This window comes from Notothenia rossii (assembly GCF_949606895.1).
Source record: "Notothenia rossii genome assembly, chromosome: 2".
NCBI lineage: Eukaryota > Metazoa > Chordata > Actinopteri > Perciformes > Nototheniidae > Notothenia > Notothenia rossii.
The window spans coordinates 19,284,011-19,307,525 of NC_136904.1; the positions used below are offsets into that span (position 1 = coordinate 19,284,011).

At 39.7% G+C, this 23,515-nt stretch overlaps 2 protein-coding genes across 3 annotated transcripts in view; both read right to left on the reverse strand.

Moving 5' to 3' along the window:
- Window positions 1-23,515, reverse strand: part of tub (TUB bipartite transcription factor) — a 61,059-nt gene that overhangs the window by 13,247 nt on the left and 24,297 nt on the right. The window contains exon 1 of one of the 2 annotated variants that reach the window (XM_079664978.1): window positions 6,039-6,453. The exons of the other annotated variant lie outside the window; for it this stretch is intronic. Within the exon in view, the coding sequence (XP_079521104.1) occupies window positions 6,039-6,076 (38 nt within the window). The 5' untranslated portion in view covers window positions 6,077-6,453. Of the gene's footprint in view, window positions 1-6,038; window positions 6,454-23,515 lie in introns of those variants that run through there. 2 annotated transcript variants of the gene reach the window in all.
- LOC307030823 (zinc finger MYM-type protein 1-like) lies at window positions 17,000-21,400 on the reverse strand. Its single transcript, XM_079667487.1, has 3 exons — window positions 20,797-21,400; window positions 20,048-20,131; window positions 17,000-19,903 (listed from the first exon to the last, which is right to left on the reverse strand). Exons 1-3 carry the CDS (start codon window positions 21,029-21,031, stop codon window positions 17,535-17,537), a joined length of 2,688 nt encoding a protein of 895 aa, XP_079523613.1. The 5' UTR covers window positions 21,032-21,400; the 3' UTR covers window positions 17,000-17,534.

The window sequence follows — 23,515 nt, forward strand, 5'->3', positions numbered from 1 at the left end:
GGATGCTTTTTCTTTCAGTACACGGTTTATAAAATGATAAATAATCCATTGCATGCTCTGTAAATACATTTGCCTTTGAACAGATTGAAGAAGTTGTACCCCAGATTTTGATATCAAAACTGAAAAGAGAGCATAAAGAAAATCCTAGATTGATTGTGTATGTGTGTGAAAATCAACTCATATCAGTGTCAACAGGGATTAAGCTATAGCTGTGTGCAGAAAACAACATGTTCTATGTTTTTCTTTGATCCATGGCTCACACTTGGGCAACATATGGGCAAGAACGTCTGTCACAAGAGGCAGAGACAGAAGGTCTGATGGTGGTGGTATGCTGTACAGATTGTAAAAGCCCTTAGAGCCCTTATCTAAACAGAAGCTGTTATTCACCTACAGTACACACTTTCAACAGAGACACATTGATGGATAACTTTGTGTATAGAATTACCCCAAACTAGATAAACGGACATGTTGCACTGTGGCTGCAGTCATCACCCTCTCAGTGTAATAGTGTTTTTCAACTGGTTATACTGTTGATGTTGCACAGCAATATAACAAAAGCGACAGATGCATATTTTGATGTGTACAGAGGCATATTTTATCTATTTAATTAGCAAGAGTTCCATTACGTCCCAGCAGCATAATGGAATGCACAATATCAGCAACACATCTGATATTAGACGCTAAAAAATATGCTCTGCTTTCCTGAGCAGATTTTTGTAAAACAACAGGTTAAAATCGTTTTTTACAAAATAAATGGACTTTCATATTATTAGATTTGGAGGCACTCTAACCGAAAGAATGGTGGGCAGAAACTAAGTGCATGTATTCAAGTAGCTTCTGTACTTAAAAATACAATTGGATAATATGAATAATCTAATCCAAATCAAAAGGAAGTTATGATCCTTTTTCCTCCACTATATATATATGTGGTAGCCAAACGTACTTTGAAAATTCAGATTAATAGTAGAAATGAAGACAATATAATTGCACAGAAATTCAAAACCCAAGATACATTACAGTCACCTCTTACAGAATATTTAACCCAATTACATTACTAGCAATGCTAAAGGCATTAGGTAGTTGTTGGGTCATAATCTGTTTGCTGTAAAATAAATAAAAAACGTTTTTTGATATTGAGATCAAGTCTTACATTTGAGAAGTAAAGCCTTAAAGGATTAATTGATATACCAATTGAATCAAGAGTATATGTCTGCCATCAGTACTTAATATGTAGGAAACTAGTTTCATGCTGACAAACAAAAGCAATACAGAACTTAGATTAAGGAAGTTATGATTAACCTCCTTCATTTATTTAAGCCAGTATTCTCTGCAATCAATCTGTCAAACATACTGTAGTTAAATGATAACACACAAATATCTTTGGGGCATGTTGATATGATTAAAAGATTTGCATTAACCTAGCTTTTGTAAAAGTCGTCTTTCAGTGTTCCAAGATTAAACAGCTTTTTATGGAAAATAAACTTAAACATGTAGCTACGGTTTGTTCATGTGAATATTGTCCATCTGTTTCTGCATGGAAGAAAACTCATCTAATGTAAACAGAGACAGATCACCCACAAATCCAATTACAAATGTATTTGTGACATTGTGTCCTCGATAATTTGACATATGCCAGTCTTTCTCAGTAACATTGTAACGACGTCTCTCAGACGGCAACAGCACTGCATTTCTGCTAAAGACCTTTTACTTGCATTTCTGTAAATATACAGTGCTTAATGCAAACCAGGTTTAGAATCATACCTTAATGACACCACACACATTACATACTATAATATCAGGGGATGGTGAACCTCACAGGTCCTTTCTGTGGAGGATCAAACCTCACCAACATGTAAATGTGGTCCCCGCTGTGCTTCCTTTTTCTCTGCTTTTCAATAATCTAAATAAACTGCACTGGATTCATCCCTCCCATTAAGGAACCAACAGAATATTTATCCAGCACGAGTGATTGGCTAGTTGCTCTGTGTTCCCAGTCCTCCTTTTTCACCGACTGAGCCTTTAATCACTGTCGACAAAGTCACTGATTGTTCCTTCGGCCCGTGCAGCTCAGAGACCCCTGAAAAACCACAACGATTCCTAATTAGAGGGCAATGAAAGGTTTTCTCCACAAGAGTTGGAGAGGATGAGCTGCAGCAAAAGGGGAAAGGATAAAGATGAAGGGGGTCTACTGATGTGTCGTGAATGAGAAAAGGATGTTGTATTTCCAGCCTTCTTTTTTTACGATGACTGAGAATTAGATTTTCAAAAGATTTTGTTACATGCAGCTTATGACACAGGCAACTGATTTATTCTATACATTTTTCTACAACTACGTCCCTTATTAAATGTTCCATTATCTTCTGAGTAATCGAGGCATTTTTAAAATCCATTTCTTACTTTCACTAATAAATAACCTTTCAGCATCCAATGATAAACGGCCATACTGTAGGTTTGTGTATAATCAATTTGGTTGATTACGAAATGCTTAATAACTGATTAGTGATTGCAGGGTTAATAGTTACCACATAATCTAATCCAAGCAGATAATATATTTTTTATTTTTCCATCATTTCCCAGCTTGATTAATACAAATTGCAGCAAATTCGTTTTTAATTTCCCATTAAGTCTCACTGGTGCATGATAAACCAACCTCACATTTGGTTTGTCAGGTGGCATTTTTACTCTTCATATGTCTTTCAGTCAATGAATATTCAGTCTACCATCATCTCGATCAACTCTGGTTTGGCGACAGAGGCCCACACAGATGCAATGAAAATGTATTTACCTCCCACTCTCTGTCAGACATACAGACAAACAAAGCACTCCATGTCTGCAATCAGAGTAATCAAGTGTGTGAATAGGCATCAGACAGGAAGATAATGACACGCGCACAGAGCTATTCCTGTGGAGGTCAAAGAGGTCGTTATGGTGAAGAGTTCTGGTAAATCCCGGTCTGCGACACACCAATGGTCTAATTCACAGGAGGCTTTTTAAGGAACAACGCTAAACTGCAACATAGACAAAAAATCGAATATGGAGAAGGAACGATCTGTAAAATATTTACTGATACGGCCAACATTTCGGTGATTATACTATTATCAGCTCAGTGAAAAGAAATTGTGAATGAAAGCTTATGTTTATCATTAAATAATTAAACATAGAGCGGGGAATCTAAATCATATTTTGAAGCCGCTCAACTATTTGGTTGCTTTTTTTCTGAATATTGTTGTAGATTCCCCTCACTTTTTTTAAAAAACCTTTTTTGTTCATAAATCGAAATGTATATTACATTTTTAATCAGCTTTTTATGTTCTGTAACAATGGCACTATGAAAAAAATGTGGATATGGAAATAATGGTTTTTAATTAACTCCACCAGCAGCAAGTTCATTTGAAACATGGGGCTGTCAGTCACTGAGACTGACAGTCACACTTTTCAAATAGTTGCAAACGCATCAATCAGGTTTTAAACGTGTGACCGTCACTGGCTGATGGCTGTGTAGCACACCTGGCTGCACTGGAGGACAATCAAATATGCACACAAAGGCATGTTTAATTGCCATTTGCACGGTACAATGCATGAAATGTGATTGTGAGAACATCTGATAAGATTTTTTAAAAAGGAAATCTAAAGTTGGCACAATATGGCATTATAACGGCAAAAAGCTTTCTGTGTTGCATTTATCAACTGCAACAATGTCTTTCTGAATAAGTGATGAAAAAATAAATAGTTCATAATGTTTTGTTAAGATATACAAAAATATACCAGTTTCTCTTTCTATTTTGTCAAGGGCTTACAGTGTAGGCCTCCCTCCCTGCTTCTTATGTCAGAGGAAGTCTCCCACTACTGAAACGCTAATCTGAGGAATTTACTCCAAATCCCAACTACTGAACAACTGCAATATCACTTTGCAAGTGTGTGAGCTTTTTTTTAATCATCATTTGACACATGTCTGTGATACTGGTCTGTCTCCAATGGGATGAGAGAGCCCCACAGTGCAGCTGTATCCTCAAACTCTTCACAGAGGCCCATACATGTTTCATGGCAGCTAAAGCGAAAATAAGGGAAGCAGCTCAGAGAGGAACCACCAAATCTCTTCCCCAAGCCTACACCAAAATACATCATCTGAATACTGATGTCCTAGTTATGTTGCTTTTTTAATTCACCTTTCAATAAATTGAAAAAAAAGTGAAGAGAGGAGAGGACCAACATGTGAAATGACTCAATAAATGCCACTTATTCTTCCCACTGATGCATCGTGAATAACTCATGTTTGTTCAATCACTTAATTTGATTATTTTGTATTAACCTTGTTCCTTTTAGGAAATATCTTAATTTTAGTGTGTCTACGGGCTTTTCAAGAATTTTAAATTTGTTATTTATTCTACTAAAATCATACAAAAACAAAAACGTATAATTCATACACACAAATGAACAAAATTAGTAGAAGCAGGAAGGCTGAAGCATAGCTTATGGGGAGTAGCCCTCCTGTGCATCATCATTAGCATCAATATAATAATGGTATTTATTTAGTCAAAAACGTACAGAAATTAAGGAGTACAAAGAAACAGAGAAAACCAATGAAAACTGGAAAAAAACAAATAAATAAAACAAAAGTTAGGGCAAGAAAAAAGCAAATGCATATATAAGCAATACTGGGAATATCCAATACCTGTTAGCTGGAGTAATCTGCAAATATAATTGTTTTTACTTTAGTTTTGAATTGTTGATGACTATTAATACTTGAAAGGTCTGGGTGAAGTCCATTCCACGTTCTAACTCCGATTATGGATAAGCTGTGTGATTTGATGGTTGTTCTACAGGGCTTGCTACACAACCAGTTAGGATGCCTGGTTGGGTATTTCATGACTGTGGTTTGGAACTGCTTTTGAATATTGTTAGGCATTTTATTATGGAAAATGTTGTGCATAATCAGTACTGTTTTAAGCTTAACTATCTATATATATATAGATTGAGTTTTTTAAATATGGGAGTTGCGTGTTCATATTTACCAACACCACAGACAATTCGTAATACTTTTTTTTTTAGATGTTATTCTTTTTTGTAGATTTGTTGAGTATGTGTTTCCCCATATTTCGGAGCAGTTTTCATTCTGAAATGTATGGATTGCCACCGTAACTTATAGCAACCGTGAGCCAATGGCATCAAAGTTAGCAGGGAAACCATGGCAATGGGTGGTCAATCAGAGGAAAGAGCCAACAGTGTTTGTACTGACTTCAAATTATGAAAGCAGATGTGCAGGTTTCACATAAAGGCTTACGCTTTTGTTATTTACAAAATCTACTGCTACAAATAGCACAATTAAATAAACAACATCATACCACACACACACACACACACACACACACACACACACACACACACACACACACACACACACACACACACACACACACACACACACACACACACACACACACACACACACACACACACACACACACACACACACACACACACACACACACACACACACACACACACACACACACACACACACACACACACACACACAAACTTCAGTGATTTTTCTTCAAGACAGTCAAGTGAAAATATGTATTACATTGATAATAACATTAAAATTAATTTAAAAAATGAATTATTGCTTCTTTTGAATCCAGTAAAAGTACTTTTTATTAAGGAAGCTAGTGCAAGCAAAGATAATATAGAATTGCCTGTGATCAAAATAAGATCTTATAGTTTATGCGATAGAAATTCTGAGATTCACTTTTGCATTACTTTTAAAAATACATTTAAAAAAAGGAATCTCAGTGTTAAAAAAGAAGAATATTATGCAACAAAATTATTATCCAGTTTCCATTCAGATTGTTTGCTTTTATTGTGTCGATGCAATGTTGCTGTTATCAATTTGCTTGTCAGACACTCACATGACAGAACACCCGCTCAGACACACACACACACACACACACACACACACACACACACACACACATGCACACAATGCTTCAAAAAACACAGTGCCCTTTCTCTATGCTCTCCGGCATGTGGTACAGTACCTGTAGGGAATCCAGTCGGAGGAGTGCTTGGAGCTCATTCTTTATCAATCACTCTGCCTGCTGCTGCCTAACTGCGAGGCTGACGGCCTGCAACAGCACCAAGTGGCTACGGGGTCTGAGGACAGCAATCACAGCCAGAGAGCCCACATCCTCTGTTCATTCTCTGCACACAGCCCTATATTCCCCAGCCTGCCTGCATTCCTTCGTGTGTCCTCTAGCTGGTGGGAAGCAGATGACTAAAAATCCAGACAGACAGCCACACTCCTCACTCATGCATAGCGATCGCATGAAATAGCCGTTTTTCTTCTCTTCCATGTGTACGCTTCCAGTCAAAGCCTCTCCTCTTCTCCTCTCCCATCCACCTCCTCTGCTCAGTGCTGGCTCTCTTCCCTTGCTCCCACTCTGTAGACTCTATCTAAATCTCCCTCAGTTTCTTGCCCTTTAAATCCCCCCCCCTCCCTCCCTCCCTCCTTCTCTTCCTTCCTCGCTGTCCAAATCTCGCTCAGTGCCTCTCCACCCAATCTATCTATCGTTATCCCTCGTGTAGCATCACCTACAGCAGCATCGAGTGCAAAGTCTTACAGAGAGTCCTCTTTGTCTTGCCTCTTTGATGTACCTTCTATGCTATTTCTGTACAATGCCACCCCCCTCTCTACAACACAACCACACACACTCTCTTTCTGACACCCCACTGTTTCTATCTGTGTTGCATGAGGCATGTAAAGCAGGGGCTCAGATTTGTTTTTTCTGGAACATTATTTATTTATTCTATTAGAGTAAGAGGAATTAGCATATGACTGTGCAGACTAATGTTAACAGCCTTTAATTCAACACTCTCTACAGCCAGACAAAGGCACCCTGTGATAGTGCCACGGCTCTGAACCTCTCTCACACACACATCTGCTTCCGCCCTCAGTCTGCCGCCCCTCACTGTCAACACACAAACACACATCACTCACTGTGTTCCCAGGGTTATTCAGGAGTCCATCTATAGACAGTTAAAGCAAACGGCTTCCTCATAACAAAACTGCTTTTGAAGGAGTCAATTCATGTCACCTCCATCAACAAATATCTCAGTTTAAAGTCAAGATCCATGCAAGTGCTAATTTAAGGAAACTGAAATCGTCCTGATAGTTATTTGGGGAAGAAAATCTATTGCTTGTGTGAACAGATGAAAGCATATTCCTATCTTGCCAACATATATTATTTGCTGCATTTCATCATCCATGTGTTATACAAATTCCTACAACATACCCACTGACATTTTTAAATTGAATTGTCTGCACCATTCTGAAATGCACACACACACACACACACACACACACACACACACACACACACACACACACACACACACACACACACACACACACACACACACACACACACACACACACACACACACACACACACACACACACACACACACACACACACACACACACACACACACACACACACACACACACACACACACACACACACACACACACACACACACACACACACAAATTGTGTGAGATAGTAAAGCTGTAATATAGCATTCAGCATTGTGTAAAAGTCTTATAAAACAGTGGACTTCTCGTTAAGGGGAAGCAATCATTAGTCTTTCTCAATTACATGTGAACAAGTAAGCCAGGGAGGAAACAAAATCAAAGGGCATTGAAAGCCAACATAAAATATATAAATATCTGTTTTAATACTGTCAAAATTATCGCGTTAACGGCGGTAATTCATTTTTTGAATTAACAAAACGCATTTAACGCATGCGCAGAATGGCCCGCCCCATACATCCCACCAGTGGCAGTTGGACATAGTTTGAATGGTGATTAATCATGATTAATTAATATTTCAACTGTGATAATCCGATTACAAATTGTAATCGTTTGACAGCCCTAATCTGTTTATATAAAGTATGTTTTAAAGGTTGACATGTTAAAATATCAAACAAATAAATGTAGAAGAATAGATATAATCAATTTATTTGAAATAATAAAAAGATTATTCATATTGACAACTAGCCTGAAATGGTGAAACAATCATACATCTTTTCTTCGGGTAAAATGGTCAATATACAGGATGGTTTATCCTAAAATGTATAAAAGAAATATAGGGAAACTTGTTGTTTTTCTTCTCTAGGAGCGACAGACTCAAGCCTACTGCGACAGCTGCACTGACACATTATGAAACATTGATTGTATTCAGCAAAGGTATGGCCTTTCAAGACACAAAGGTGTTTTATTTTAGACTTGAACAGAAAGAAAATCCTGAGTGAACAGTAAAATAAATCAGCTTTCAAAAAAACTACAAACAGATCGATCCCCCACACCATGTTGCAGACCACCAGGGAGGTTTGAATAAACTGGGGGACCTGGGATTCACATTTATCCCATTTTGTAAGAGGGTCAATTCCAGTTTGCGCTCTTTTTCTGGAAGGTTGTTTGATAAAAAAGTTATTTGTTCTGCTATAGAGTAAAATATGACTTTATTAAATCCCTGAGAAGCATTTTGACAACAGTTTGTATGTTACTGTGGAAAGATACCCCACCTACACATAACTGCCGTTTCTTCTGTAAATAACAGGATGTGATAAGTGTTAGGTCACTCATGAGACCGGTGTTGTTTTTTAGGTTTTGGAAGTTATTCCATACTGCAACTATTGTAATGAGAAAACAAAGCATTTTTTATTAACTGATATTATCTCCCTCCTTGAGAAGCAGGATGGGAGGCATCTTGTAGCTGAGTGAGGTCCTTCAGCGAGAAATGTCGTACCCACAGTGATGGGGGAAAGACAGAATGAAGTATGTCCATTACAAACATCCATTAATATGAGATCAAATGCCATTAGCTGTATCTGACTCTAAGACAGCCTCTGTGCTTAATGGTGCATATAGCCTGTATATCAGCTGTTATAAAAGTGGAAGTTAATGGAACAAGCCACTCCACTGAGGAACAGGTGTAAGCACAGCACCCTGCTTAATATTTGATGCCAAAGGGAGGACTTTGAAGTTTGGCCACGAGAGAGTAAGTGGGAGTGAGGCTGACTTACATATACATTTGAAGAACAAAGTATATTCTCATTCTTTCTTCCTCCCCCCTCCGTCGCTTAAGCCACTATAGTAATGAACAGCAAATGATAAGATCCTCTGGACAAATTAGATTTTTGCAAGTCCAGAATTTGTTTTCCCAGAGGCATTTTATTGTTGGTAGAACAGGGCCAGCAGTATCAGTAATTATAATAATGGTGAAGGCACAGAAGGCACACACTGATGTGTAAATGGATCTCTGGCTTGTGTCTGCATGTCTTAGCCAGACTAGGGAAAACACAGCTGCAGAGCACACAGCCTTAATAATACAGAAGCCTGATCAGGCATGCAGCACATGTGCAAACTGATGAGTGATATTTACCTCGGTATTATAGCGCTTCATAGGCACTGATAGGCACAGTGGCTTCATTTCTTTCCATCCGCTGATGCCTCACTTTCCTTATTTCTCCACCTCGGATTGACAGGATTTACAGCGACTATGTGCTGCCATGCATCCCAATGCGGGGGCTGTGTTTTTGAGGGAATAGACATGTGAAGTTTCAGACTTTTAAGTATTGAAGGTTTACTCCTCCACGTTAAGTGTATACTTCAACAATTGCCATTTTCCTGTGCTAGTCTCACAGATATGACAACTATCAGTAAAAGAGTGGTCTTCTTCAACTTGTGGGGATGGGAATACATGAGTAATGGTTATAATACAAATAATAACAATAATATGAATAATACATTATATTTATAAAGCACTTTTCACAGTGCTCAAAGACACTTGATATTTATGATTTATATTAGTATTTTATGTTTATACATTTCTGTTTTAGTATTACATTGGTTTAGAGTATTCTAACTTATTTTGTTTATTGTATATAGTTTTTTCTCCACACATGGTCCTTGTATCAAACAATCTCTAATTTCCCGAAAGAGGGCATGCAAAATATTATTTGGAGTGATAAAGCATATCTAATCCAATTTAATATAAATCAATCTAATCTAAACTGAAGAGCAAATAAGGTGGTGAATAACATTGTTGCGTATTATCCAAGTTTATAGTTCGACTGGTGATTTTAAAATGTACATTTATAAAACATTTAACCAGGTTTAAACTGTGTGCGGGACTGTGGGGCAAGGATTGTTATACTCTATGTCAGGGCTAACAACACGTTAAATGCCAAACACAAAAACCTGATAAATGCATTGTGATCAGGCGAGTTAGCAGAAACTGGGTTAGTTATGTAAATTCAAACGGATAATAACAAGAGAAAGCTGTATTTTTTTGTTGCATGTAGAAAAATCCTCAAACGCTAATGACGTACGCAGCCTTGAAATGGGAATTTGATGGAGGCAATTAGGACGCCTGGCTAGGGAGTGAGTCACTAGCTCGACCCACACAGGAGCATGTTGTCCTTCAGAGACACACAGGGCAAAACAAGGAACGCCGTCAGCAGTAAATAGATATAAGCTTAAAAAATCCTTGTCTGCATCAGGATTAAGAGGTGGATGGGCTTAATAATGCTCACATGTCTAATTAAGCATCATGAAAACAGACAGAGGATTAGTTGGACTGAAAGGGAGAGATGGAACATTTTGTGAGAGAGTACTTGATGTTGACAGAAATACTGAGTTTCGGAAGCTCAATCTTGATCAACTATTCAGCATAGATACTGAATGGTATACTGTTAATATGTATGCAATCAAATGACAAAACTGATGCGGTTAGTTGTTGGAAAACAAATGTTTTGAAAACATTTTTAAATGATAATTGAGGTAACGATCCATTTCACTTGGTCAGTGTCGTGGAAGACTAACACTTTTTATTCAGTTGAAAGCTTGGTATGATATATAACATGGAACTGCTAAAACAAAGGATATTGAGTATTACATAAATTGGGAACCCTGGAAACAAGCAATAAAAGTATAGTCTTGAAAAAGAAAGTGAGCTATTGTTCCGTCATCTCACTTCACCAGAAACATAAATTAAAAAGTGCAAATGCTTTTTCAAAACTGTGATAACACTGCATATTCAAAATCCTTCTCACAGTCTGAGGAACATTTTTTAAACATCAGTAATATTCAGATAAAAATGTGAGTGTTCCAATCATACCAGGCCACCACACTGGTTAATAATATTTCAAAACCACCACAAACTACGTAAAACACAATATAGGGAAAGCTGATACAATAATTAAATTGGGCTGACTGAGTCAAAGATATCACTCTCAGCCAAAAACAGCCCACTGAGGTCCTTGGTGAATCAGCAGCAGTCTGAAGTTCCATTCAGTGAATTATATCATTTTTTTAAGATTAAAAGATCTCGGAAAATGTCCTCGTGAAAATATTCAAGAAATCTATCTTAAAATGTATGGTGCGTAGCTCAAACCAGATATACAGCCATTGAAGGTTAATGAGAGGCATAAACAATGCCATCTTAATCTGAAAGAGAGTTATACATCTTATGAGAGACAAACAGAGAGACTATATGTGTTTGTGAGTGAAAAGTTAATTCCACAGCTTCAGAGGCCGAGAGTGAGTGAGCTTATGAATGCAAAATAATAAAAAGTAAATGAGCATTTTGGCTTGTATCCGGTATTGATCGAATCTTCTGTGTGCACTCTTGTGATTCTTTCAAATGTTGGCAAACAGAGCTGCTGGTAACGACAAATGGTGGAAAATGTAAATGTATAATTCAGTTACTACATTTTGACACACACACACACACACACACACACACACACACACACACACACACACACACACACACACACACACACACACACACACACACACACACACACACACACACACACACACACACACACACACACACACACACACACACACACACACACACACACACACACACACACACACACACACACTCCTTGTATCAACAAATGTCCCTGGATCTCATCTCTCAGTTCCCAGCAGAGGGCATGCATAAAACATTATTTGGATTAGAAAATGTCACGCTGGATGAAACAGTGTCCAGCGAGGCAGCCAGATGGACTGCTTCAACACACCAAAGTTCCTCTGCATCCTGATATTCATAGCACAACAACGTCTGTGTACAGTGCGTACAGTTTGTATATTGTGCTACTCCCCCGTGGTCATAAAGGAAGCTAACAATACACATTTAGAATGTGGATACCTCTCAGCCCACATGCTTAGAAATTTAATTAATAGGGATTAATCTGATCTAAATTGAGGGTTGATTCAAATGTATTTCAGAGCTAACATATCTACTCTTAAACATTTTCAGAAATCCACAGCCTGGATGATATACATGTCATTTATATTTCATTAAAACAAGAACAAATGCTTTGAGAATCTGTGACTTTTGTAAGAGGAAGATCACCAACAGAGATGGACACATGCACATTAAAACAATATGTCCTAATCTAAAAACCTTTAAAACCTAAATGACTCCAAGAGATCAGAATCAGTGTGACAGCCTGAATAAAGACTATATGAGCTGTGCTAAATTGTTGCTTATGGCAAGGTTTCCATTTGGAAACCACTTGTTTCCACAGGCAACAGGCAAAGATACCTGCTTAGCATGATCAAAGGTACAACACCCAGTATGGACTCATGTGTCATCCCCCACATCTCCCCTCTACACAGCATGTACAGATGTGTTTACATTTCTAGACGGCCAAAAGATGCCCTAAACTCGCATTGTCAATTTCCAGCATCATTTTTCCCAGAGCTTAAAAGTGTATTCCCTGGATTTGTTATAAAGTTAATGTAAACGTGAATTAAACTTTTTTTTAGCTGGTAGCTGTGAAATGTAGCATTTGGATTTAGTCATCTCGATTCATGCATTATTGGAGTGCATTTCTTGTTAAATGTTTACATTGATATAATTAATCAAAGCATTTCTGATTGTCACCCTCCACTGACAGCTCCTAGCAATGACAGTCTGAATGCAGTTAATGTATTCATTGATTTCCCAAAGGCTGCTGTGTTGAAGGTGTTAAGCTAATCTTCACAGGTTTATGGTGTTATAATATTAATTATAAAAGTTCTACTTTCCACAAGCTGTATTTAAAAGTCTGTTTTACAGTCCTTGGCTTACTATACAAACATATGTACATACTGTCCCAGTCCTTTCTTATACAAGGGCTTTTCTTCACATTGTGTAGGCATAAAGAGACCATGAGAGGAGGGGGAAAAGCTAAATCAAGGCATTAATGTTTCCTTTCAGAGGTTAATGACCACCCTTTGGTTCAAACAGAGAATACAAACAACATCTACGCAGTGTACCTCACACCCCGCTGACAGAAAGGCAGCAGCGAGGCAGAGACGTTAAATGAGATTGTCATCTTGTCAGGTGCGGTACAGTGTGAGTGCACCATCTATCTTTAGAGGATTATATGAATGTGACTCACTGTTTTCTAAATGGTTGCTGCTAATACTTATCTACGTTTTTTAGGTTTTATCTTTAGTTTTCCAAGTAGTTTTTGCAGTTCCACACACCCATCATGTTTGGAAATCTCTCTGGAAATTACAAACTATGAATGAGATGAGCAAAGCATTGTGGATAAAAGCAGGAGATAGTGAGCTGAAATGCTGCATATCAACTGAAGAAAGGGGCTTTAGCCTTAAATGATACTGTTACAGCTCGTTAACTATAAAGTTCAGGTGAAATACCTTTCAATGAAAAATAAACGGACAGTGTCTGAGCACTTCTAATACATGTTTTTAATTATCTTAAACATAGAGAGATGGAGAGAGTGCAAATGTGTGCAGCCCCTGCATCCTAACTCAGCATCTTTGCTCAGAGGCGGCGTCTGGTGTCTCTCTCTGCGCGTCACGCTGCTTCCTCTGACACACACTCCTTTGCCGGTTCGCTCCCGTGACCATGGCAACAGCAGAGACTAATTAACATTTAAAAGCTCACCGAGCAACCATAATATCTGCTTAAAGAAAAGACACATACGCAAAAATACAAACCTATTACCCACTTGTCAGTTGCCATAGCTGTGATTGCTCCAAATCTGTAGAATACATTAACGTCAGTGTGTTGCTGCAGTCAGTGGCAGTTGGTATTTTTCTTGACCAACAGGGGGACTCGTTGAACAGTGACAGAACAATGTGTAATGATGTCTTATGGGCACATGGAGGTGCTGTTCAATAGCACAAGCTTTGCACTTTCAAATGTACAAACCGTACACAACAACACTTTCTGGGAGGGAGGGGAATTGACTGCGAACCCATCTCCTACAGCAGCACCGACTTGTTTGGACAGAACATTTGCTGAACACAGCGTGCCAGTCCTATTCCTATATTTGTATAATGTAATGCAAGTGTTGCAAAATTGAGCATCTTAAAGTAATGAATTAATCAAATGTACAAATACACTGTAAATGTTTAAAATGCAGGACCAGGGGGAAAAAACTATGTATGGCAATCTGAGTTGTCTTGATCAAAATTAGAGTTTCAAGGTCACAGTCTTTTGAGCGGATAAAGAAATGTATTTACTTCCTAATTACCGTAACCTTTCTTTGTTCAGGATAAATGCTCCTACACTCCTTTTTTCCTTAATGATAATTGTGTATTTTCCTCTAATTACAGCACAATCATTCAAAAATAATTGCATTTGACATAGACTAGATGGTAGGCCTATTTAGAACAGATTTGATAGAAGGTATAAATATCAAAAATGATTGTTGGTGCTAAATGTTTTTAGTATTCCCAACCTCATGTCAAAGAAAAAAAACTGAAATCCTTAATAGAGAATAGTCTGTTCAGTATTTTTGAGCCTTCATGTGAGAAAGGAGTCATCAGAGGACAAACGAACAGAGGGAAAAAGAAAGAGACACAGTGGCACTCTGAAATCGGTCTCTTCCCAATACTGTCTTTGTAGAATTTAAAGAAAATGAGGGAAGAAACATGCTGTATTCTCATGTCATTAAGAAATAGAGGCAAGGTTTCAATCTCACAGCTGTCTTCAGAAGGTCTTGGCAGTAAACAACACCTGGCATCTTGATAAAACACAATTGGACACAGTGGGGACGTTCATGGGTCATATACAGTGCTTGAATTGGAATAAAAAAGGTGCCAGTACTCTAAATCAGCAACAAGTATTTGGCACAAAGTCATAGTATATCCTATAATGCTGGTGGGTTTGTCTCTTTACTGTATATTTTAGAAAGGCTCACTGTACTTAAACAAAATGACTCAGGGGGCATCTGAGATTAGAGGGGGTGCAGTGGTAAAGTGCTATTTTTATAAGTGGGGAGTGGACCTGACACCCTCTAATCTAGGGGGGTCCGGGGGCATGCTCCCCCGGGAACATTTTCTTTTAAATATTGAAGTTAGATGCATCAATCTGGTGCACTTTGAGAGCAAAATGAAGATATATGGATACCTCTCAACATCCATAATGAAACAACTGTAAACAGATTTACTTTTTCTTTATGGATATAAAAGAAAGTAAAGCTTGACTCCTACTGGCTGGTTAAATGACTCCTCGTCCCTGAGGCCACTACCAGTTTTTTGTGCCATTTTGCTGGATTTATTTGTCAATAGCGTTGCTGCACAAAGTGATAGCCGTCTAGTTTAAATCTACAACCCAAAAAGAAACATATGGAGATGGGTTACTATTTAAAAAAAATTGCAAATCTATTCGGGAACAGTGGGGCCGGGCCTCAAATCCTATAGGGGGGGCCGGGGGCATGCTCCTCCGGTAAGATTTTTTTTTAAATGTTGGACTTAAATGCATCAATCTGGTGCATTTTGAGGGGAAATAAAGAGACTACACCCATATGAAACAAAAATGTATACATTTAAATAATCATAAAATCATAAGTACATGGCCATAACCAATAACATACAATATCCAATATGAAAAAACATTGAAACTTGTTTATTTATTTGTTTTTGGTTCATTTATAGTTGTGAGTGTGTCTGGGCTCCTGAATCGGCCTCTCCTGTCTCCCTCCTCTCCCCCCTGCTCCTCTTTGAGGCAACAGCAAAGACTAGTTTTAGCTCTCAGCAAGTTTATCTTACCTTTTTTCACCTAGTTAACATTTTGATTGTATTATTCATGCATATTTTACAAATCACTACCCCCTCAAATGGAAATATGTGTTTACATAAATGGTGACCGAACCGTTTGAGACCCACTGAGATAACTTAAACTAAGTTAACGATCTAAAGACTCAGAGAGTAATTTACCTCACCAGAGCTGTAGTTATCAGCCTCTCAGTCTGACAGCAAAGGACTTTCCCTCCACCTTGTTGTTGAAAAAGCTCCTTGTATCCGTTAGCGCAGCTAGCTAGCACCAGATGCTAACAACAATACACGTAACCGGTGCGCGCGCTTTCTCGCTCGCTCGCGCCACACATACACCAACACACACCCTCCCGAGCTTGAATGACACACAGAGACCAATCGAGGGCATTAGTATGATCTGTATGAAAGTGGCAATGTCGGCAGGCCACGTCATGTAGACAGCCAGTCACCCTCTGTGAGGCAGAGTAAGACCCACATTTGCGCTGCGTTGCGTTTACAATATATACGTATATTGCCGGCGGCTGAGTACCGGCATTTTACTGAGTACCTTGCCGGTACTCAGTAAGAAGTGCCGGTGTTACAGTACAAGTTCAAAAACATAAAACCATTTAATTTCGGGTTAAAATGTGTTGTTACTGCGTTACTGAGAATTGTAACGGCCAATATATTACCCACATTTTATTAGTAATGCATTACATTACTTCGTTACAGCTAACAGCAGGGCCGGCCCTAGACATTTTGGTGCCCTAGGCGAGATTATGATTTGGTGCCCCCCCCCGCCTCCAAGCAATACACAATAGAATATATAAAGAATAAATGAAAAATCTCTACAAAAGACCAATACACTACAAAAACTGAAACTTATTGACATAGGTAATATACATAAAGAAGGTTTCAAATGTATTCATTATTGTATGAACATGTTTTAATTGGGGGGTGGATGTCACATCCTCTAGGGGGGTCCGGGGGTATGCCCCCTTCGGAAAGATTTGTTTTAACATTTTAAAGTAAAATGCTTCAATCTGGTGCACTTTGAGCAGAATTACTAGAGACTAGATCTAGGGGTACAACTCTAAACACCCATATGAAAAAGATCGGTTTACATTTTAATAACCAAATAAGTATGTGAACATAACCAATAACCCACAGCCAATAACAAATAAATGTAACATATTTTTTATTTATTGTATCCTTATTATTATTATTGTAGTTATTAAATGAAAATCACTCATCAAACAAAAGTAGCTTCTCTTAAAACTTCAAGAAAAGAAAGTGCAAACGTGGACAAAAATATAGCCAACGGAGCTCTTACAACTGAGGTTATTGCAAATAAATTAAGATAATGAACAACATTACACACACTATAAATCAAATGAAACAGGCAATCAGAACAACAAGTCTCTGCTATGTTATTGTGTCCTTTAATTAGTCCACATCCTTAAAGTCGGACACGTCTGGACTTCCTTGCTGCAAATTCATTTATTGTGTCGTCAAATGATATTTGCCCCGAAACCTTGCGATTGATGCTTATTAAAGCTAATCCATTGAGGCGTTCTTGAGCCATTGACGACCTCAGGTATGTTTTAATGAGCTTCAATTTGGAGAAGCTCCTCTTCCCAGCAGCAACTGTCACTGGAATAGTGACAGCGATCCTGAGGGCCACCCACATATTTGGATACACTTCGTTCATTTTCTTCTCCTGTAGGAAAGTCAGAAGTTCCAGGGTAGTCATGTTGGCTTTTGGCAAAGCTGGGAAATTCTGCATCTCCAGTGCAAGTTCCCTCTTATCCAGGTCTGACTGCCCACCCCAGCTCAGGGTGTTGCTGAGTGTTTCACACTGCTTCGTCAGATCTTCCTTTGGCAGGTCAGGGAAGTTGAGTAGCACCCCAAACTTTTTCTCTACTTCACCTAAGGCCTTGAATCGCTCCTGCAGTGATGCAATGGAAACATCCACCACCATATTGAAAAAAGAAACTTCGAGTTTCTTTAGTGCATCACTCACTTGCTCCTCCTGGGACTCATAGGAGAACTGTCTCTTGGTTGATCTCAGCCTCTTCTGCTTGAGAACAGCTTCCACATTAATTTGGCCACAGATGTCTTTGGCAGATGCTTGGGCAGAAGCAAATCCATTGCCTCTGTAGCTGACCAAAGAAACTTCTGTTTTTCTCAGGAGGTCAACAGCAATAACCAGCTGCATTGACACTGATTGCAACATTTTGCTGACATGTTTGATGTTGGTCAGGATGTCATACCATACCACAGTGCATATTGCAAAGCGGTATGATCCAACCTCTTCAGCCAAAGATTGTGCCTCAATTTTTACGACTCCATCTGTGGCTTTATCCCTCACCTCTAGAAGTGCATCTCTGACTTCTGCAGCCTGATACCTTACAGCCTCTATGCTGTTGATCCGACTCTCCCATCTGGTATCAGACCATGATTTCAATGTGATGTTCACATGGCTTTTTAGGATGGACCATCTCTGAGTGGAGGCAGAGAAGAGTGTGAAAAGCTTCTGCAGGTAGCCAAAGTAGCTAGTGGCTTCTGCAGAGCTTTTTGCTGCATCAGCTACCACCAGGTTCAATGTATGTGCTCCGCATGGCACAAATAAAGCCCTTGGATTGATTTGAACAAGTCTGGCTTGGACTCCTTTCCTCTTTCCTTTCATATTTGCACCGTTGTCATAAGACTGCCCTCTACAGTCTTCAAAAGGGATATCAAGCTGTTCTAATCTCTTTAGAATCAGGGTTGAAAGGCTTTCTCCAGTGGACTGTTCTACCTCAAGGAACCCCATAAAATGTTCTTTTATTTGGGGTGTGTCCTGGGTTGTAACTAGTCGAATAATGACTGATACTTGCTCTGTATGGCTCAAATCTGGGGTGCAATCCAAAATAATTGAAAAGTATTTGGATTGTTTGATTTCCTTGACCATATGGTCCCCAATCTTCCCACTGATGCAATCTATCAGTTCATTTTGAATTATTTTTCCCAAATAGGAAATATTGGTGGTTCCTCTTTGGACCTCAGCAACATGCTGTTTCAGGACTGGGTCGAACTTCGCCATGAGCTCTACCTCCTTCAGGAAGTTGCCATTATTTGGCTGGTTAAGTGTTTCTGTCGTCCCTCTAAAGGCAATATTTCGCTCTGCCAACGACTGAATTATTGCCACCAACCTGGTCAGGACTTCACGCCACTTCCTCTTTTCAGCCTCCATAAGTGCCATTTCTACCTTGTCTATAGTTAGGCCCTTTTCAAGTCGAGTCTCCAGTTCCTTCCACAACGTCATGTGCCTAGAGTGTTCTGGGCTGTTCTCATGTGTTTTTAGTTTGTCAGTGCAATTTTTCCAGTCATTTAGTCCACTGCTGATTAGTTGGTACTCTTTTTGGGAGAACAGCTTGCAGCAAAAGCAGTAAATACTTTTGTTTTTCTTGGAATACACAACCCAGCTCCTCTTGATTGTCTCTCCATTCACTAATCTTCTGTAAAAGTAGTGATGATGGCAACTTCTCCCTCCCTCCTTTTTAGGAAAAGTGAAGTCGGATTTTAAATGATATGGCCCACGTCTGACTAACTCCATCCTCACTGTATCACTCAGTGCTGGCCAGTCAGTAGGATCTGAGGGGACTGCAATGGTGGACTCATGTGGGCCTGGGCAGTCAGCAGGATCTGAGGGGACTGCAGATGGGCCTGGGCAGTCAGCAGGATCTGAGGGGACTGCAATGGTGGACTCAGATGGGCCTGGGTAGTCAGCAGGATCTGAGGGGGCTGCAATGGTGGACTCACATACTATGCTCGTTATTCCTTCACCTGCAGGCAGGCAATCCAAACATGCAAAGAAGTTATTCATGCTTCAGTTTTCATTATTTATCATAATACTAACAATAATAATAATGACAAAAAAGTAGTGTATGAACGATTACACAGAGACCATAAATGTTTGGCAAAACTTACATTCTTCAGAGTGTGATGTACATGGGAGATCAGATGTTCCTTCTCCAGCAACTGGGGGCTTTTTGAGGTATTTCTCAAGTGCAGCTGGACATTTATAGGGTAGATATTAGCACATTACAAGCAAAAACATTTATATACAGTCAGGCAAAAATAACTGCTGCAATCTGCCTCAGCTGTATGCAAGTTCACAACTGGCCTATATAAAAGTGAGGTTCTGCTGCCCCAGGAGATCATTTGCAAACATAAGTAACAACTAAATAATAACACATGCCCATATTGGTTGGTCAGCCTCACTTTATACAAAGGAGCAGTTATCCAGATAGCTTTCTTCTGGCTAACATTAACATTATTTCGTTACATCAGCATATAAAACAAAGCATTGCACAATAATTAGACATTAAAAAGTGCAGAAAATAAAAAAAATATAATAGAAAATAAACAGAAAAATAAATATATATATATACACACAAGTTGACCGTGAAAATAAACTATCTGACAAATTAAACACTATTGGAGGATCAATTTACAGCTATCACAATATAAAAGTAGGATATTATTTACAAAAAGATTATATAGGAATAATAAAAACTTAAAATCATTTGTATCTATCATTCTGTATCAGAGGCTCGCTGCTAGCATGGCATCAAAGCTGTATCATGGCTACCTCCTTAGCTAGCTAGCTAGCTTAAAATCAAATGTCTAACGGTACAGTAAATACTGAATTTTTTTTTTTACACAAGCCGACTTACCTCTGTCTTTGACTTTCGATTCCTCCTGTTCTTTTTTCCGTTTCCTTCCCGTTGCCCCAGAAGGCTTGGACCTTTTCATAATGCTAATGTTTTGCCTCTTGCTGTTGCGATCGTTGCGATCTCCGACACTTTCAGCTGGAGCTGCCGCGTCACTTTGGCTGTGAGCCACGGCCTGTGGGTGCCTGATAATAAGCGACCATCCCCCCCTTTCATCACTTACAGTTACAGCGCCCATCGTACAGGGCAAATGCTAAATGTTGCCGCCGGCCCGGGGTGCAAAGGGTGTTTACTTTGTTCAATTATTGTAAATGTATTACATCAAGGGCAGAAAATTAGGCAGAATAAAAATAATTTTAATTTTTTTTTATTAATTTTTTTTTTCTCCCAGCGCAGCGCGGCAGTGCCCCTCCAGATCTGGCGCCCTAGGCGACCGCCTAGTTCGCCAGTGGGAAGGGCCGGCCCTGGCTAACAGTTATACATTACTGTAACTCCGTTACTTTTGTAACGCATTACACCCAACACTGTAACTGAAGCACGTGTTCATCACAGGATCGATCACAGCTGGCCACAGCTGACCATCTGGGACAAGCTGTGATCTGCTCCTTGATTGTCTCTAGTGCTATATAAACTGGTGGAAATGACACAAATGTATGAGGATAGCGAGAGAGATCTAGCGAGAGAGACATTTAGAGCGAGAGAGACATTTAGAGAGAGAGACATTTAGAGCGAGAGAGACATTTAGAGAGAGACATTTATAGCGAGAGAGACATTTAGAGCGAGAGAGACATTTAGAGTTAGAGCGAGAGAGACATTTAGAGCGAGAGACAGATACATAGCGATAGAATAGTGAGATTCGACAGAGAAAGATCGATTGTGCGTGAGTACTGAATGTGATGGTTTGTTTGTCCTTGTGTGTTGTGTGTTAATTTAGTGAGTAGTTGTTTGCCTGTGTGTGTGTGTTGGAGGGACAGCATTTGTGTAGGGCTTAATATTAGAGAGGGCCAGCAAACCATGGATGCAAACATGGTGAAAGAACTGTTGGATTTCCATATCCGCCATATATCCTGAAGGCTTGACTAACAAACAGAGGTTTGCTATCAAAAGAAGAGCTGAGTCCTTCAGGATTAAAGGTAACCATTTCAGACATGTGGTCTTCAGAACATCATCTGCTTTGATAACACTGTTGACATAGACGTCGGAACTAGGGGTGCGGGGGGTCCCGTCAGCCTCAGGAATCACAGGATTAGCCTACGTTAAAAAAATAAAAATAAAGATTCTGAATTTAAACTCAATTTGTCTGACTTACATGTATTTCTTAATACAGATCTTTTGATGTGATATGCACCCTGCCTGGCTCAATACAGCAGCCTGGCTGGCATGGCATAGCTGTTGCTATGCAGACTGCATCTGACAGCTCACTGTGACGTTGGCCTATGTGTAAAAAAAAAAAAAAAAAAGTAGCGGGAATTTTTTTTATGTTTGCTGTGTTCGCGGCTCTCATTTGTTTTTAGCATATGCATAGGCTACGTGATTTGAGTTCAACTACGCCAGCTAGAACTAGCCTATGTCTCAAAAACGAATTTCAGATTTTTTTACAAATCCGCCCGACCCAGCTAAACGTCCGAGAGAGACACCTAGAGGCTGTGTGCCAGCAACCGGACAGCAGCAGCAGGCAGCCGAAGGGCCCGGCGGCCCTCGGCCTCGTTCTCCCTCCCCAGCGCCACCACCAGCACCCGGTGCTAGCCAAGAAGAGGCAATATCATGCAAACCACCACAGGATTACAATTTTCCTGCCAAGAAGTTGGGTGAGAACTTCACTCGTTCCTGCAAGGCCGCCTGGTTCAGAGAGTGGCCGTGGCTGGAATACATCGCGGTCAGTGATGGCATTGTGTGTGGTGTGTGCAGGTCAGCTGTCAAGCGCAAGTTGGTCGGGTCAGAACAAGCTGACAGTCCGTTTTTGAAAGATACGGGCTTTTCAAACTGGAGAAAAGCAAAGGAGAAAATCAGAGACCACGAGAAAACACGCATTCATTTAGATGCGACTCAAAGATTGGCTGCATTGAAAACTACGCCAATTAATGCGCTTTTGTCTGAGGCTGCTGCTAAAGAACAAATAACAGCCCGGAAAATGCTGGAGCTCGTTTTCAGCAGCGTGAGATTCCTGGGGCGCCAGGGACTCCCTCTGAGAGGAGCTGCAAATCGGGATGGGGTGTTGTGGCAGCTAGTGGTCGAGAGGGTACGCGCTGATCCTGACCTGCAAAACTGGATGAAGAGGAGGGACAATTGGATGTCGGGCAGCATCCAGAATGAAGTTCTGGAGCTGTTTGCCCATGACATCCAGAGGAAAATCGGAGCCAAAGCATCCGAAAGTCCTTTTTTCGGCTTAACTGCTGATGGGACCACCGACGTCAGTGGAAAAGAACAGTTCTCATGCAGTATACAATTTGCAGATGACAATCTTGAAGTCCAGAATTTCTTTCTGGGCTTTTACAACGCTCCAGACACAACCGCCGAGATGCTTTTTCTGTGCATTAAAGATGTCCTTGTTCGGCTAAATCTGCCGCTGGAGAAGCTGAAAGGCTACTGTTTTGATGGAGCCAGCAACATGTCAGGGAGGTTCAAGGGAGTGCAGGCAAGATTAAAGGAAACATGTCCTGACTCCTTGTTTGTCCACTGCGCAAACCACTCTCTGGATTTAGTGTTGCAAGAAGTGGCAAAA